At 39.2% G+C, this 16,738-nt stretch overlaps 1 protein-coding gene across 17 annotated transcripts in view; it reads left to right on the top strand.

Moving 5' to 3' along the window:
• LRRFIP1 (LRR binding FLII interacting protein 1) overlaps positions 1-16,738 on the top strand; it is a 189,172-nt gene that overhangs the window by 136,639 nt on the left and 35,795 nt on the right. For 13 of the 17 annotated variants that reach the window (XM_090045028.1, XM_090045033.1, XM_090045032.1 and 10 more), the window contains 2 exons: positions 3,409-3,486; positions 16,306-16,338. In XM_090045028.1, coding sequence (XP_089901154.1) covers positions 3,409-3,486; positions 16,306-16,338 — 111 coding nt within the window. The remainder of the gene's footprint in view (positions 1-3,408; positions 3,487-16,305; positions 16,339-16,738) is intronic. The other 4 variants (XM_090045040.1, XM_090045046.1, XM_090045041.1 and 1 more) reach the window with 1 other exon arrangement.

Below are 16,738 nucleotides of genomic sequence, written 5' to 3' on the forward strand. Positions count from 1 at the left end.
TTAGTATCACCTATGTTTCTAAAGAGTGTAGTTTTTTCTGTATCAGTGGAGTGTATAGGATCACGGGCTTGTCAATTGATACTGGTGAACTGTGTAGACAAGACTGGGAGCATCGCCCCTACAAATCTTACTCTGGAGAGTCACTGGAGTCGAAATACTTTGCTAACTTCCTGGAATTGTCCCTTGTATAGGTGTCCCCTGATATATCCATACAACTTGATAATAAGGGGTTTCTATTTCTGGGATGAGGAATTTTAACTCTGCCTTTTCATTTGCTTACTGATAAGGAAAGTAAAAATGCAAATTGGAAAAACATCACCTTTTTCTTAGGCTCCACTCTCTTTTGAAATGAATTGAATTAATTTAATTCACTATTCCAGTGCTAACATATTACTGTGTGAAACATGTAGTGCAGAATTATGTAGATTTCTTATTGCCTTAATCATATTTTGTGGGTTCACATTTTCTTGAAGCTTGATATACTAAGAGATGAGAGGAAGATCACCCGAATGCATGCTAGGCTAAATAGAGGGCTTAGTGGAGTTATTTATGGGAGAAAGAAACTTCCATTTTTTAAAATCTGATCCTGCTAGAAATAACTGTTTATTGACACCTAATTAACAGTCATTCAGTAGCTTATGAAAATGATTGGGGCACTTACTAAACAGATTTTTTTAAATCACTATTGCAGTTAGCACATTTGACAGTTGCAAAAAGTAAGCAAAAGATTGAATAACTAGACATAAAAGCACCCCCTATCTCTTCTGAGGTTGTCTCTTCATGTCAGAATTGGGCATATTGGTGGGAAGCATGAGAGAAACTTACTTATTATTGCCTCTGTTCTTAAATGTACAAGCCTTTCTTTTCAATGCAGCCTTTGTGGAAGTGTTGTTTCTTTTTTACATTATTTCTCACTAATTAAAAAAGAGAGCATTTAACACTCCTTTACCAATTAGAAATGTCATTTTATTAGCCTGTAAAAATACTGCCTATATATTTTGAATAATAACTCAGCTAATATTTTTCTTTGTCTTATTTGACATTGTTGTAGTCGAAATGACTTGTTAATACTTGGTATCTTTATCAATATCCTTTTCTTCAAATGTCTTTGTTTTACACATCTTTCCTTTTGAGGGGGTATTTTCACACTGTTGCTAACTGTGATGATCAGTTTAGTCAGTAAGCCAATAAATTTGCCATCTGGATAGTGCAGGTTTATGTTTGATGCTAGCAAATTGCCCATCAGGAATGGAGGGGGGTGCCAGCAGGGACAGAGCCCCGCACCACGCCTTCCCACCACCTCATTGGGTCTAACCCCTTCCCCCCCCCGGTGCATCAGGTCCAACCCCACTCTCTCCCCCAGTCTGCACTGGGTCCTACCCCACTCCCCTGCCCCAGACCACTCTAGGTCTGCCTGGCCCACTGCCACCTGCCTCCCTGCTCACCGCCTCCCCCTCCCTGCCAGCTATTCTGGGGGGTGTCTAGGCAGGGATGGGCACTGCCACAGTGATCTCCCCTTCACCCTTGGGCAGGGAGGCAGGAGGTAGCTGTGCTGTTAGAGGGATGCGGGGGGAATCCGCATGTTACCTGCTTCCAAACTTCCAGGTGCAAAATTGGGCCTGCTCAGCCCAGCCATGCAGCCAGTCGCTGCCTGCCCTCTCGGCAGCACATGAACAGTTGGCCAGAAGCCTGACAAATGGATGCACAGACAGACCGACTAAGCCTTTTATTATATTAGAATGGTCTTGTATGTATATAGATTGTCTAAAATGAGTGCCTCAGTAGTCCAGAAGCAGCTGTTCTAATTTGGGCTAAACTGTAGGTTGCGGACGTGAGAGGGTTGGGGTTTTTTTTTAATGACAAAGGATAGTGATTTGAACAAAAAATGTTGTACGAATAGGTTATTTGTTCTTTTCCCTGGCTCTGCTGTGCCACAGATTTTGTAAATTGGTTTATAATGGTTCATTTTCAGTGTAACATGGTATTTTGTAATAGAGAGTAGAAATATGAGGGCCTCTAGGGATACGTCCACATAGCTATTGCATCGATCACAGTTATGTTAATTGTTCTGAAGTCTGCAGTTCTTCTGACATCTGGAAAATGTACAATTTGGACAATAGCTACTAAGGAGGATTTTTTGAAGGATGGTGGAATGCCACTAGTCCAAGCAATGAGCAAATGGACTGAACTAGACTCTCCTTGTTCCAGATTCACTGAGTAGAGAGCATTTAACTTAGTAATCCACCTTTTCCTGTGCTTTGTGACAGCTCTCAAATGTTTCCCATATGCTGTTGATCTTTTAAAATTAAACAATCAAATGCATTGGGTTATAAAAGTTAAAGCAAGAAGAGAAACTGCTAAAGTGAGAAATGGTCTACAGTGGAAGTTTTGTATTAGACTGGCATAAATAATTTTACTGTCTCATAGTACAAGTTAAATACCTTGATATGTTTTTATTATACCAATTGTACATTTTTAATACAAATGATAGAGCAGTACACAGATGTCAGGGGTTCTTAAGGAGTGATATCAAGGTACTCGCTACAACTTGTTTTCTGTAGTGCTTGAAGCATCCTTGAGAATGAATACAGTAAAAAATGAATAAAGAATACCCAAGCTTGTTCCAAAGCTTTTTGTCACTATGACTTGTCAAACAAAGTTCAGTAGTTAATGTGCACAAGTGAGATTTTAGTCATTTTATGCTGCATACTTAGAGAAGCATGGCTTGGTATTTCTTTTATATTCCTTTGTGGCTGTTGTTGGTTGCCAAAGGCAGTGCCTTGCAGACACAGTTTCTAAGTTTATAGCTGTAGTGAAGGAGGGACAAAACATGGGGAAAACATGTTAGAAATTTCTTCTTCCAGCAGCATATGAACTGTTGCAGGTCATAAATTTTACTGGCTGATGAAGAACAAAGTAAACAGAATTCAGTTCCTATGTTAACTATCAAAATGACCTTTTTGCAACATTTGTTCAGAAGAAACTTACCAGTATCTGTGGTTTCTTGCTTTGGCCTATAGAACAAGTATCAGCTTTATAACTGGCTGGTGTTGCTTAAGAGGGTGAGGAACTGAACAGAGATGGAAAGTACTATTTCATGTGAGCAGATGGGATGAAATCACCCTATACATATTCAAAAAGAGGGTCCTTTTTATTTATTAACTTTATAAATAAAATAAAATGTCCTCAATCAAGAGCTTTTTTTCTTGGTCCATCTGCTATACCTATTGCTTTTGTGATGTTTAATGTTAAGTAGCTCCTCTCTAAATTTAACCCTGCTTTTCTTTGTCCAGCGTCATGTAACCCTTTTTTCTAACTATGCTGAACTGGTGCTGCTCTGATTCTTCTGCTGCTCTAACTCTGTTTTCCTATCTTTGCTTGCTGTGTTCTTGGGGTATATGTGGTCAGCCTTCTGAATACAGCTGCTACCTTGGTTCCGGATCTCGGACATCTTCAAGAGCCAGTTCTGCTCGGGCAAGTCCAGTGGTAAGCACTTCTTTTTTTCTTTTTTCTTCTTCTTTATAACTGTTTGCCAATTCTTTTGCTTTACCTTTGCAGAAAGGTCATTATGCATTGTCCAGAAAACTAACTCCACCCCAGGATTAATCAGATCTGTAGCACAATATTTATAAAAATTAAGAATGAATGAATGAAAGAAAAGAAACTACCTGAATCTTAGTTCAGACCTTTTATCCAATACATTTGAGATGTATTCTCAGGCACAAACATACTGCTGTCTATAGTGTGTTCTATAAATAAATTACCCAGGTATGCTCACATCTTTTCCCTAATATTCAGTAAAATCCATGGTGAGGATCTCTGTTGGGCAGTTTATCATCTTCACCTGGTGCGGTTTGAGTTGTTTTCAAGGGCACAGAAGTGCAATGAATTCTGAGTGGCCTCTGATTTGGAGAAACCCTTCAACACAGATTCAAAATTGCACCTACCCTAGTCCAGCAGAGAGTACGTGACTCAGGACTCTGTAAGAATTACAGCAAATGGTACTAATTATTTATTATGTGAGAGGTTAGGGCTGGGAAATACAGCCCCTTTATATAAAGGTCTTGGGAATTATTACCAGCCACCTGGGAGTTGGAAGACTAGTCCTGCCAACAAGAGACTACTGCCCAATTTTAAGTGGATGAGATGGACTATCCAGTAGCAATGCTCATGTCAACATTGCTTTCTTTAATTTTCTTGGAAAAGAGAGAATGTTGGAGTTACTTGCCAAAGTACAGTCCTTGAAACCCTCTTGGGAGCTTCGTACTTGCCATTTTTTACTTTTTTTAAAATAGCATGTTGATTATTTGAGCTTTTCCTCAATTGAGGAAGATAAACTTCAATTACTTTAGTGTTTTGAACTATTTTTATACCAGAAAAAGGCATTTCTTGTAATGTTGTCTTGGCTAATTATATAGTATTTTACATATTAGGATCAAGCTGTTTAATCAGATATCTAGAACTTGGAAAGTAAGGAGAGCTATTTAGGCTTTGTTGCAAAATAACAGGACCTGTGAATAAGTTTAAAGGTAAACATTTTTTGGCCATGTCTTTTCAAACTGTCATCCCAGATGATATCATTCCATCACCTAGAGGGTAAAAAAACTGTCTCAGCAACAATGATGGTGCCACAAAACACTCTGGAATATCAAAGTTAGTATGAAGTATAGGAAGATGGTGAGTGTCTAGGTGATGCAAAATTTGATGTGTTATGCGGTGACTACATTGTGAATTTGAAACGGCTATGCTAATGTGGGTTCTCCTTTTCCTTTTAAAGTGCATTATAGTTGGGGGTCCTACTCTGTTCATTATTCCATATGTCAAAATCAGTTTCTCAGTCTGAGCATGTAGGAAGTGTTTATTGTTGTAGACCATTGTAAGTATCCTATGTTGATTTTGATTTTAGTGATTTCCCCCTCCACACACACACACATGCTCATACACAAATCTGCTTTTAGTGTTCAAGCTTTTTTCTTAAATTTGTGCACAAATGTTTGAAAGTTCTGACTGTGTGTGTGACTCAAGTTGAAAGGTTATTGGGTGATCCTTCTGTATCATATATAACTGTAGTTTGTTATTGCTGGCTAAATGAATCCCACTTGGTAGTAATCCCTTTTGTTGCAAATATTTTGTGTTTGTGTGAGTACATTTTCAGTTATGTACTTATATACTGGGTCATAGATAACCTACAGATTACTACACTGTTATCAGTGATTCTCAGTTGGGGTGCAAAAAATCCTTTTAATGGTGATACAATGGCTGGCCCTTGTGCAAGGAGGGAAGTGGTTCTTCCCCCCTCCACTCCCTAATCCAAAGCCCTATTTCCAGTATTTTTCCAAGGATTCCCACTCCTGCAGCTTCCTGCACCCTCTTTCCTCTCCTGCCTGTGCCCCGCCCCCCTTTGCTGGCTTCAGATCTCCAAGTAGTACTCTCTGCCACAGGCAGGTGGTGGACATCAGGCCACACTTCAACACAGCTCTTCCCATGCTCCTGAGGTTGGCAAGAGAGGCTGCAGGGGCAGATGGCTCTGGTGGCCAATATGTGGGTCTCTGAAGGAAGATTCTCCATCTGTAATCATTCTTTCGTCCATCCTTTGTTTCTCTTGTTTGTTTGTATTTTGCGTTTATCAGGACAAGGACATCTTTTTACATATCCATCACCTAGAACATTGTAGTTCTGATCTTGGCTAGAGCTTCACAGTATTGTAATATATGTAAATAATAACAAACATGACATGGATAGGAAGTGGTAAACTAGTGATCTTGCTAAGGACCATTTCAGCAGGGCAGAGAGCTCCAATGCCAGATGGGAGCTGATCTAAGAGAGCAGGCAGTATACTGAAGAACTGAAATTAAAAAGGGAGTTGGTATGGAAGGCAAGTGTAGCTGACTTCTTTTTCAGGACAGAGACCATGGGAGCATTCTTGTACTGTGACTTAAAGAAGCAAGAGAAAAGTATGGTCAAAATAAGGAATATTTAAAAGTTAGTGGAAATGAGAGAACAAGAGAGCATTGAGTAAAGGGAAAAATTGAGATCTTGGTAGTAGGTAACAACAAGGGCTTTAGACTGCAGTTTTATTCAAAGGAAAGATGGGGGAAAAAAGAATAGAGGCCATTGCTTCTCCATACCCTTTCCCACCTTTTCTAAAGAGCTCATGGTCAGCTTTTCCAGCGGTCAGTCCCTGTCTGGAACTCTTGAAAATCTGACTGCTTATTTTGTCATCTAAAACAAAGATTTGCAGCACTGTGGGGTGCCATAACAGCCTTTCAAATTGTAAATCAATAAACTGTAATAAATTACTTTTTGAAGTGGGGTACTGCTCAATTCAGAAAAGTTATGGAGGCATTACTTGAGTCTAAAAAGACCTGAAAACTGCTGCACTCCTTATATTTGGTAACATATTTGGTTTCTTATACTTTGTTCTCATTGTGTTCTACTATAACCTAGAATCTTTTCTTCCTAGTCTAAGGCAATAATTTTGTCTTTATTTATGCGCTACATGCTTCTTTCAGCAAGCCACACAGCTAGTGTAATTTAGAAGTTGATTTCACACAAGTGCAGTTTAAATAAATGCAAACTGGTCTTTATCTGAAACCAATAATCCTTCTTTAGGTAACTTTTTTGGGTGTTTTGTCTACAGATTGATTTGGTGGACTCATGGTGTTTTAGACTAATGTGTCAAAATGTATGAATTACAATAGGAAATCTTGTAAAAGAGCCCTCTGGAAATTGCATTTACTTCATTAGTAGCTGCTTTTCCTTAACTCCCATCAAAATGAGTTTATTTAGAGTAGGCTTCACAGAGTGACTCCATGTTGTTAGTGCTATCCACTCCCACACCTGAGACTGGAGAAGCTGCGGTTAACCTGAGTTAGGGATCTAAATGTTCATTCATTTTAAATGTGAGAGAGAGGTGGACTCAGGCAAGCAGTAAAAAATGTTGAAAGGAGAGGTACATCTCAAATGCTGGATCTGACCTGCATTTAGGTATGTATGTAAGACCAGATTCACAGCCCCAGAAATCTACCTGTTGGTTAGAGTACTTACCCATAAATTAGATATATAGATTCTAGGCTGCCCTAAGCTGAAGCGGGTTTTAAATCAACCACTAGGCCAGAGGTGGCCAACCTGTGGCAAAAGTAGCATGGGTGGTCTTTGTGTGTGATATGGCAGATCAGCAGGGATCCTGTTTTTTTCCAATTAAAAAAAAACCTAAACAAACCCAATTTTTTGGTTAAAAAAGGTAATCCCAAATCCACATTTTTCTGTGATGTAATGAAACACCACTAAAATATAGATAGAGAGTGAGTTACAGAGTTTTTTATATATATATATGGTGGTGTTTCATTTAAATCATGGAAAAATGTGGATTTGGGGTTATGTTTTTTTAACCAACAATTGGGGATTTTTTTTAAACTGGGGAAAACCAGGATCCCTACAGTTCACGAAGGGGCAGGCAGCACAGCAGCCAGTAGGGCAGGAAACAGAGCAGGAGATCAGGCAGGGAACACTGGGCAGGAAACAGAAAGCAGAGGAGCAGCTCAAGTAAGGAGCACAAAGCAGAGCAAGCAGACTGGGCAGGGTAAGGGGATTATAGTGATACCTGGAGGGTGGGTGACTAATTTGTGGCATGCCTATCAAAAAAGGTTATCTTCCCCTCCCCTTTCTACTCCACTAGATCTTAGGCTAGGCAGAACTGAGGGCTCTCCATACTCTTCCTGTTGAAACTGGGACTCTCTACAGTTAAGAATTGGATTCCTTCTCTAGACTCATCAGACCAAAGGTGGGAACATGTCTCTGTAGTCCAGTGGCTGTCACTTATATCAGGTCTGGCTACCTGTTCTATAAAGGATGTACATGTACAAAACATGGTATGGAAAACTTTCCCAGAGACTCCTAAGACTGCTCTGTTTATCCATTCAAAGTAAATTCCCAAGACTAAATCTAGACCTGTCAGGATTCCAATAAGAATGTAATTGTAATACCATAATTAAAAACAAACAAACAAATATCTTTAGTTTAATAAAAATGTATTATTAAAAACAAACCTTGGGGGGGTTGTACTCTTGAAAAATAAATTTGAAATGGATGTATTTTAAAGATACAGTGTCTTTAGACAAATTTCTAATACTTTAAAAGTGAACCTCTTTAAAGGACAGGGTTATTTCCAGTTTTAAGAGACACACAAAGCTTTTTAGCAAGCGGCTGAAGTACCCCAGGCATACAGCCCATAAATAAATGAGCAATTTTTATGATTTATTTGATTACGCTGTGATTTCTCCTGCCTCTGCAGGAATATCTTATGTCAATAATGTAACTATTGAGAAGCTTTTAGAGCTGAATTTCAGCATCCCCAACAGAAACAAAGAGAACTTGAATTAATAGGAATGCTGTTAAGGTGCTTAGGCTTAGTGCCCTTGAATTCTTAACATTGAAATTGATTTCTGTAACTTATTTTTCTTGTTAGTTATACGTTTTGAGTAGTTAATGTGAAGCTGCTTCTAAGTAAGGAGGCATATTTATCATGTCTCAATTTTTTTTTTTTATAACCAGAATTGCTGTCATTGTAGGATATTTGCAGTGGGGAAATGGAGGTGCTAACCAGTTGGGCTGCACAGAGGCAGAGAAAAAAGTCCCTTTAAGGGTTAGGGGTTGTTACAGGGGTTTTGGGTTTGCTGTCCTTCTAAAACAAGGACAGTTGTTGACACAGGTACCACAAGTTGCACAGGCAGCCTCTATGTGGCACGTAGCAGACTGCCAGGAGGAAAGGCAACATGATTGCAGATGGGGCAGAAATCAAAGCAGCTAACTGAGCATGGAGCACAGGTCTGGGAGCAGAAAGCAGAGCAGAAGGTTCTTTAGGGGAAAGGGATTGGAGTGACACTTGAGGGTCACAGGGCTAATTCGTGGCATATCTGCCAAAAGGATTGGAGACAGGATACTAGGCTAGATGGACCATTGGTTTGACTCACTTTAAGTACTTATGCTTTGTGAAGTCTAGATACTGTGATTAAAAATTATAAGAATTGGTCACAGTGAGGTTAGGTTTGTCTTTGCCATTCTTATGGGTGTAGTTATTTCTGACGTTGCTGTGAAAAATCTAATATTTTGAGTGTGTTGTCACTGAAAAACACTAATCTCCCCAACACTACCCCCCCCCACTGAGCTGCTGTTCCTGAGCCCCCAAACCTTTTTTCAGAACTTCATTTCCAGTTCTATCACTGTTTTTTACCTCTGTAGAAAAATATCAGTAGTGGCTTATACGTGGAGCTTTGTAAATCTGCATTCTTGAGCCTCAATACAGTGATATTGTAATGTGCATATTTGGGTTTAGAAATGCACTCCAATGTTGTTTTCTTTAAAAAATTATGTGTGTGAAATATTAATTTCAGTATTTGGATTTTTTTAAGAACTTGAAAGTAGTGACTTCCTGTTAATGTAGATGAATGCATTCCCCACTCAGTCACTATTATCATGTGATATGTATGCTTTGTATGTTTATCTAGATATACATTAATTGCAGGTTAGTGTGCCAGTAAGTGCTGTCCTTTTCTGAATAAAACATGGATTGTAGGGGTAATGCTGACAAATGTCAGTTTTCATAAATCTTCAGTAGCAGAGACAAAATTGGAAGCAAATCTTACACAAGTATAGATTTCCCAAACCCAGCAAATTAAAAGACTAGATGAAAGAATTTTACAATATATGTTAATAGCAGTCTGAAAACTTAAATATTTGGATTTTTTTTATCCATTAGGAGGTATAGTAGTGTCAAAAGCTAAGTCTCAAGATAGAGAGCACAGTGGAACTGGATTCCAAAGACACAGACTTTCAAACAGAGCTAACAAGAGGATGGCATGGACAGAGCCAGTGTGTAGCTTTGGGGGACTATACTGGATGATTGTCATCCTACGTCTTGAGTTTGAAAATGAACTATTAAGAAAATGTGCAGTCCTGATACAGCAAACTGGTATAATACTTGAACAAAGCTGTTACTAACTTCTCATACAGTAGGGCAGATTCCCAAACTTTTTCTTACTGTGTACCCCATTCCAGATTTACTAGCTGCCCGTGTGCCCCTACCAGCATGGTTTATATTTTAACCCCATAAATGGCAGTTATTATAATAATTAAATCCACCATTCCACTATCTCCCATGTACTTCCCCCCCCTGGCCCCAAGATGCCTTGCATATGTGTACCAGTTTGGGAACCCCTGCTGTAAGGGTTCCCTGCTATTTCAATGAACCAATATAGGTGAAAGCAGAGGTGGATTTAATTCTACCCAAAATGTGTGTGTGCACTTAGACTTTGCCCCCAAGTTGTCATTACTTTTTATCTGGCCCCATTATCCTGTACTACTTGTACATCAGGGCTGTCAGCAGTAATCACTGAAGGGTGGCAGAACTGGCTGTGTTTCAGGCTCTCTGGAGCTCAGGTCTCCCTGCAGAGCTGACTTGCATTCCAGAAACTGGTGATATGTTTGTGTACAAAGTAAGGATTGGCATTCCTTGTATAGGAAAATTACAGTGAGTCCTTGAGAAACACCCTGTTCAGTCTTGACACAGTTCAGAAAGGTTTTCTACTAATGACTTTTTAAAACCTCTGAGTTGATTTCTAGCCCACAGGAGCCTTTATGTTGCTTTGGAAAGATCTGTAGGATTTAACAGCAGGAACATGTACACCTGTAGTCCTGCCTCAGTTAGACTATATTTCAGTGAGTTTACATCAATCGTATTATTATTATTATTGCAGTAACTACAATTATTATTGCAGTAACTTTTTTTTCTTATCCCGGTGGTTTATTACATTTATGATTTGAATTTTCGGCAACAATTTGCTTTGCTATCTCTCATTTCAAAGTACTGAATGTTTGCCTTGGAGGTGGTGCTCTTTCCTGGTACTCATTTTATAGACCATAAGAGATTAAGCAATATAATGAATTGTTGCACCAATGGGAGATTCATCAGGAAGGTGAATGACTTTGAACAGCATACCAGTATTAATAACAGAAAATAAGGCCACAGGAAAGAAGAAAAAAAACATGATGCCTTATGGAAGGTAATCTAAGTCACTGCTTGTCACTGAGATGGAGCTGAAAAGCAATCCAGTGAATATATGCAGCATGTTCGAGTTGGTTTTTTGGCACCTCAGCACACTTAGAGGGGTCCTCTAGCATCTTTTCTGTTAAGACAGTAAATGCCTGTTCTGTGGCCTAGTGCAGAAAACTGATGGTTGGAATATGTGAATTAAACTCCTAATTCTTTTACTACTTTCATGTGATGGTGAACATATGGAATTACAACTGTCTTGAACCCCATTTACCTTGCAAGCTGAGTATAATATGTACCTATTTCACAGGGGTATTCAAGTCTTGCCAGTAAGGCTAGGGACAGATGTTTAGAAAGCCTGAACTTTAATTGATTTAATCTTTGCAAGTTAGTCTAATGGGGCTAGGCTAAACTGGTTTGAAACCAAAATGATATCCTCTCTGGGCTGAGGAAATTTAGGCACATGCCTGCGGTGGCTCAGGCTAGAAGCCAGGGGGTGCTAGAGCAGCCTTCCCTTCCATTCTAAAGGGAGCTGAGCTGACGGGGTGTGGCCAGACCCTGGCAGGACTCTCTTATTAGGGAGGTCTGCCTGCATGGTCCCAGGCTTTTCCCCACTGTCTTCCCCATGGCCCCAGCCCTGGGCTAGCACTCTGAGGCAAGGGGCAGGGTGGAGGAAGGGATGCAGTGCATGCATCTGTTGATGATGCAGAGTTTTTCAGTCTCCCTCTGTGCTTTGTCATACAGTCTGCAGCAAACTGACAGGCAAGCAAGCCAGCTGGGGGCTGATAGTGATAACTCTTTATCACCTGATTAGCAAAACAATGACCTCTCTCTGTTCAAACTTCTTTAACAGCTTACTGGCTGACCTGTTGATTAGCTCCAAACAGCCTTAAGCAGTCACTGTTCTGTCTGCCTGCCCCAGTGAAATTGGAGAGAGAAGCACACCGACACCTCTCGGCGTTAGCTAGTATACCAAATGCTTGGGGTCGGTGGGGCTGGAGTCTGTGCTGTAGGAGACTGGGGGTGGGGTTTCCTGCTTGAGCAGGGGGCAGGGGGTAAGGCAGGAGGAAGCCAGGCAGACCCAGCTGCATCTGCAGTCTCTGCTGGAGCCCTACACAGCATTATCTAGCATACCACATGCTGGCTATGGTCCATGCTGTGGCAGAGAGCAGGAAAGGATCTGTGCTTAAGCAGCGAGTGATGATGGGGCTGGGGAAGTGGGGCACAGGGAAGCCAGCAGACCCTGCTGTGCCTGCAAGTCTCTGCCAGAGGTCTGTCCAGGGAGCAGAGGGGAGGGGTCAGCCAGAGAGCCCCGGCCAGCCCAGAGAGCATGCTAGGATGCTGGGGGACTCTGGTTTAAGTTAAGCCAGCAAGGGGTTTGGGACAGACATTGCATAAGCTGGTTTGATGCACATCAGTTAAGTCTGATATTACATTCAACCAGGTTTATCTCAGACCTGTTTCAGCCATTTTCAAACTGGTTTATGTGCACTGAACATCTGTTCTGTTACACGTTTAAATCAGTTTCTGATCACTTAACCTGGTTTATGTGTAATGTCTGTCCCTAGCCTAAATGTTTGTAAACCATTTTGAAGGCACTGGGGAAAGGCACTGTATCAGTGCCCAGTGGCAGGTTGTTTGTGGTTGTGATGCTGGACCTGGATGAATAAAGAGACAAAGTATTTGAAGAGTTAATGACAAATAAAAAATTGACAGGAATAAGAATAGGGAAGGAATAGGGAAACAAGTATCAAATGCATTAAGCTTCAATACTTTTTTTTTCTTTTTACAATTTTATAAAAAATAGGTAATATTTCCATATATAGACTTGTAGAATTAGCCTGCTGTTTAGCTTCCAGCTGCATGAAGCTTCTAATATTGTTGATGGTCTTTAGTAACACACACCCTGGTTTTATTCTAAAAAAAATAAAATGTTTGAAAGAAGCTGCACTTTGATCCCTTTGCTGTTGCTTATTTTAAAAAAAACAGTTTGTCCCCTTTGCTGAATTATTGATGTACTTTGGAATTTTCTTGAAAAGCATTCTACATACCACTTCCTCCCCTTTTTGTCCTATGCGTGCAAAGGAAATAAAACCCCCCGATCACATTAAGCGACGGTAATGAAGGTGATAATCTGTAAGCAGTGACTTGAGGGTCAAATTCCATTATAACTTTATTTACATGGCCCTTAACTGTATTTCTATAAGAACAGTGGTTTTGTATCTTTGTTGGCATGTCTATCAAATCTACTTATTTGGCTAGTATCTTATGCCTTCATATTTTAAGTGCTGTGAGTTTATTAACTCCTTTTTCAATAAGAAAAGGTAGATTGAGTCATTTGGAAGCCGTTCAGTGGTTTTCAGTGAGGTTGTGTCATAACCTTCTTTGCAAGATGATGTGAAAGTTGAGCATTGTTTGACAAGAACTTTGTGCAGCTTTGGAATAAGGTAAACTTTTCTTCCTGACCCATCACCTTTTAATAGCATCTGATTGATTCAAATATTCAGGAGCTTCCACCACAGTAATGTAGTTAAGAATTAAATGAGAATACCAAGAGTTCCCTCTGCTGGATGATGGAGACTTAGCTTGAAAATCAAAAAGTCATTCTGTTCTGTGGCAAGACAGCTTTCTTGCTTTAAAATGAGAAGCCAGTTTCCTGTTCTTCTGGAGACCAACAAAGTAAGCAAGAGTAACCAGAGCTGTCAGACTTTTCCTACTTTTTAGGAGGCTTTAATACATTTGTACATCACTGCTCTGTAAACATCATGAGTTAATGATTAATCATTACAAATTGGAACTTTGTTTTACTGATACTATAAAGTTATTGTTTTATTTAATCAATCTTTTCATTGTCATGCATGCTGTACACCACATAACTAGCTGGCTCCATTTCTGGAGCTGTTGGTAGTTTCACTCTACTCATTTATCAAACTAGGCATGTCTTATCAAATGTTCATATCCAAACAGGTGAATGTTTTTTTGCAGGGGAATATACCTCCCATTCATGCATATACTTTAGCTCACTTGAACTGAAATAATCTGAATGGATTTTGCTTGTTTTATTAGCGCTCTTTCTTTTAATGATTAAAATAGCCTTCTGGCTTTAGAAGATGTTAAAAGGAAGAAATGCTGACAACTGCTGAGCTTACTGGAAATTCTTGAAAGTTCAATTTCTTTGACTTTTGATGTCATGCATTGTGCTGTAGTATCTCATTTCAAATTATTGTATCTACAACTGTGCCTAAAACATGGCTTGATTTCTGCTTAATTATTGGTCAGCTTCACAGTTTCCTCGGTGTATTTCCAATCCCCATGGCTGCAGCATGCTGAACTCCAAATACAGTTGGACAGTTAATTTTTTCCTTATGGTAATGAAATTGTTTTAAGGAAATTCAATGAAATATTCTGCATTTCCTCTTCAAAACTACTTTTCATTTAGATCTTTAATTATGGTAACTGGCACAATATTTTTCAGTCGAGCAAAAACAGAGTTTGTTGTTAAAGTTTAATTTTGTGGGAAAGACAAGAGTTTTGGTGGGTGTTATCTTTTATTGGGCCAACAGCATGGTTGAGATAATTTAGACAAGCTTTCAGGTATTGCAGTATCCTTCCACAGGTCCCTCTCTCCTCATCATAGCCCAATAGAGGGTACCGCAATATGCAAAAGCTTGCCTGTCTCATCACCCCCAAGAATTCTTGCCTTTTAATTTCATACAACTTCCCAGGAAATGAAATACCTATTTCCTGCACAGCTCAAATTGAAAATAGTTATGCTCTCATTTGGAAAACTTGAACTGCTTCTTGAACTGCATCTTTGCAGCCTATAGAAAGGTAGGTTCTAGGTTCTCCACATTTTGTAATCTTAAACTGTGTCATTAGGGGTAGATTTATCATCTGATCATAAGTTACCTGGGAGGATTTGTGCAAACTACTAAGGGGGGTTCTCACCTTATCCCTATCTATTTTTTCTAATCCTCATTCTAAAATTCTGCTCATCTCATTTTCTCCATTTTTAAGAGCCCAGCTGCTGCAGAATTATGCCCATCCCATCTTAAACTACTTTCTTTTAACTGTAACTATGTTAACTTCGTATTCTTGATGAATACCAATAAGTCTCTTTGGTTAATCTTCAGGCTGTTCCTTCAGGTCTCTTGAGACTTCATATTTAACTTTGCTGTGTCAACATCAGAACTTTCTCTAAAGCTTTCTGCAGCTTATCATTAGTTTGCATCTCTGAAGTATCTCCTTGTCTTTGTTGTTCCTGCCTGTTTTGGGGTACCATATCTTCATTTGTATTGATGGAGACTTTCCCTTCTTATGACTGAAATATGTCTTAGTAAGGTTTTAAACTTTTTAACTTGGGGTAGCAGGGATGGGGGATGCTAAGGGGGGTCCCTTCTTTACAACCCTGTGCTTTGCTTGTTTGAAAAAAGGGGCAGTGACTTTAGGGGGCTGTTGGAGGCAAAGCGCTCAGACTTCATGCAGATGTTATAGTCTGGGTCTCTGATTGTCATCAGTCCTATTTTTAATAACCTTTAGGAAAGTGCAAATTGCTTCCTTTTGGTTTGAGCTAGGGTTGTTCTCAAGGACTGTGCTGCTGACAGTTTTTGTTGCACCAGCAGATGACAATGCACAAATGTTCAGTGCAATTTTTTCAACTTTGTTACTCCAGGAAAAAAATATTTTTCGTTTACACTGTGGACTTTAAGTTTTTCTATTTCCTGAGTGCTATTTTCCATATTTACTGTTTATATAGAAATTTCTGCACTGATAAAACCAAATATGAGTAAGTCGATATAATATTGTGGTTAAATGTATAATCAAACGCAACAAAAACATTTGTTCTGCAGCGTGGTTATGGTATGCTTACACTAAGTTCCTAAATTAAGTAAACTCAGTCTTATTTCATATGTGGTTCATGCATTTTCTATGGTTTTGGACTATATGAAGCATGACTTTGAGTAAAGTAAAGACATTCCTCTAGTTTATATAACTTGAACAGTTCTAATAATTAATAAGAAAACCTACCTTAATATTGTGTATGCCCAAGAGAGTTTTTCAGGGATGAGTGTTCCCGATGCTGGTGCAGTACTATGTGCTGTAGTTGCTTTTTGTGCGGAATGAATTGCCAGTGAAGAATGTTTCTAAGATCCCTGACACAGCTGAGTTTAAAAGCAAACTGCCGTCAATCTTGGTCTTCTCTGTGTCCTCTTTTACCTGGTTGTTGTGTCTAAATAATCTCTCTTTGTTTGCAGATTGAAGAAAGGCCGGAAAAAGACTTTGAGAAGGTAAGAAAGCTGATAGGAATGATATTGATAATCACTGTATCATCACATTTCCATATGTGGAATCAACACTGTATTTGCACAGAGCAGGATATGACTGTATGGTATTATAGGTAGTATAGCTTTCTATTATTTCAGCTTGACAGCAGATTTTTCAAAAATGCCTTAATTGAGCAATGCGAGTCCTAATGACTTGCAACAGGACATTAGAGCCTAAATCCCTTAGAGGTAAAGCAGCGGAATATCTTTATATTCAGTAGAGCAGTTTTAATTATACTGCTGTAATGTAATTTGTTTACATAAAATGCAAAAAAAAAAATAGCACTGGCTTGTTTATTTTATTTTGGAAGTGGACTTTTTATGCAGAATTCAAAATGTTCTAAGGCTGCTATTGGAAAGTACA

The sequence above is a fragment of the Crocodylus siamensis genome, chromosome 4, assembly GCF_052110815.1.
Source record: "Crocodylus siamensis isolate JL-2025a chromosome 4, ASM5211081v1, whole genome shotgun sequence".
Taxonomy (NCBI): Eukaryota; Metazoa; Chordata; order Crocodylia; family Crocodylidae; genus Crocodylus; species Crocodylus siamensis.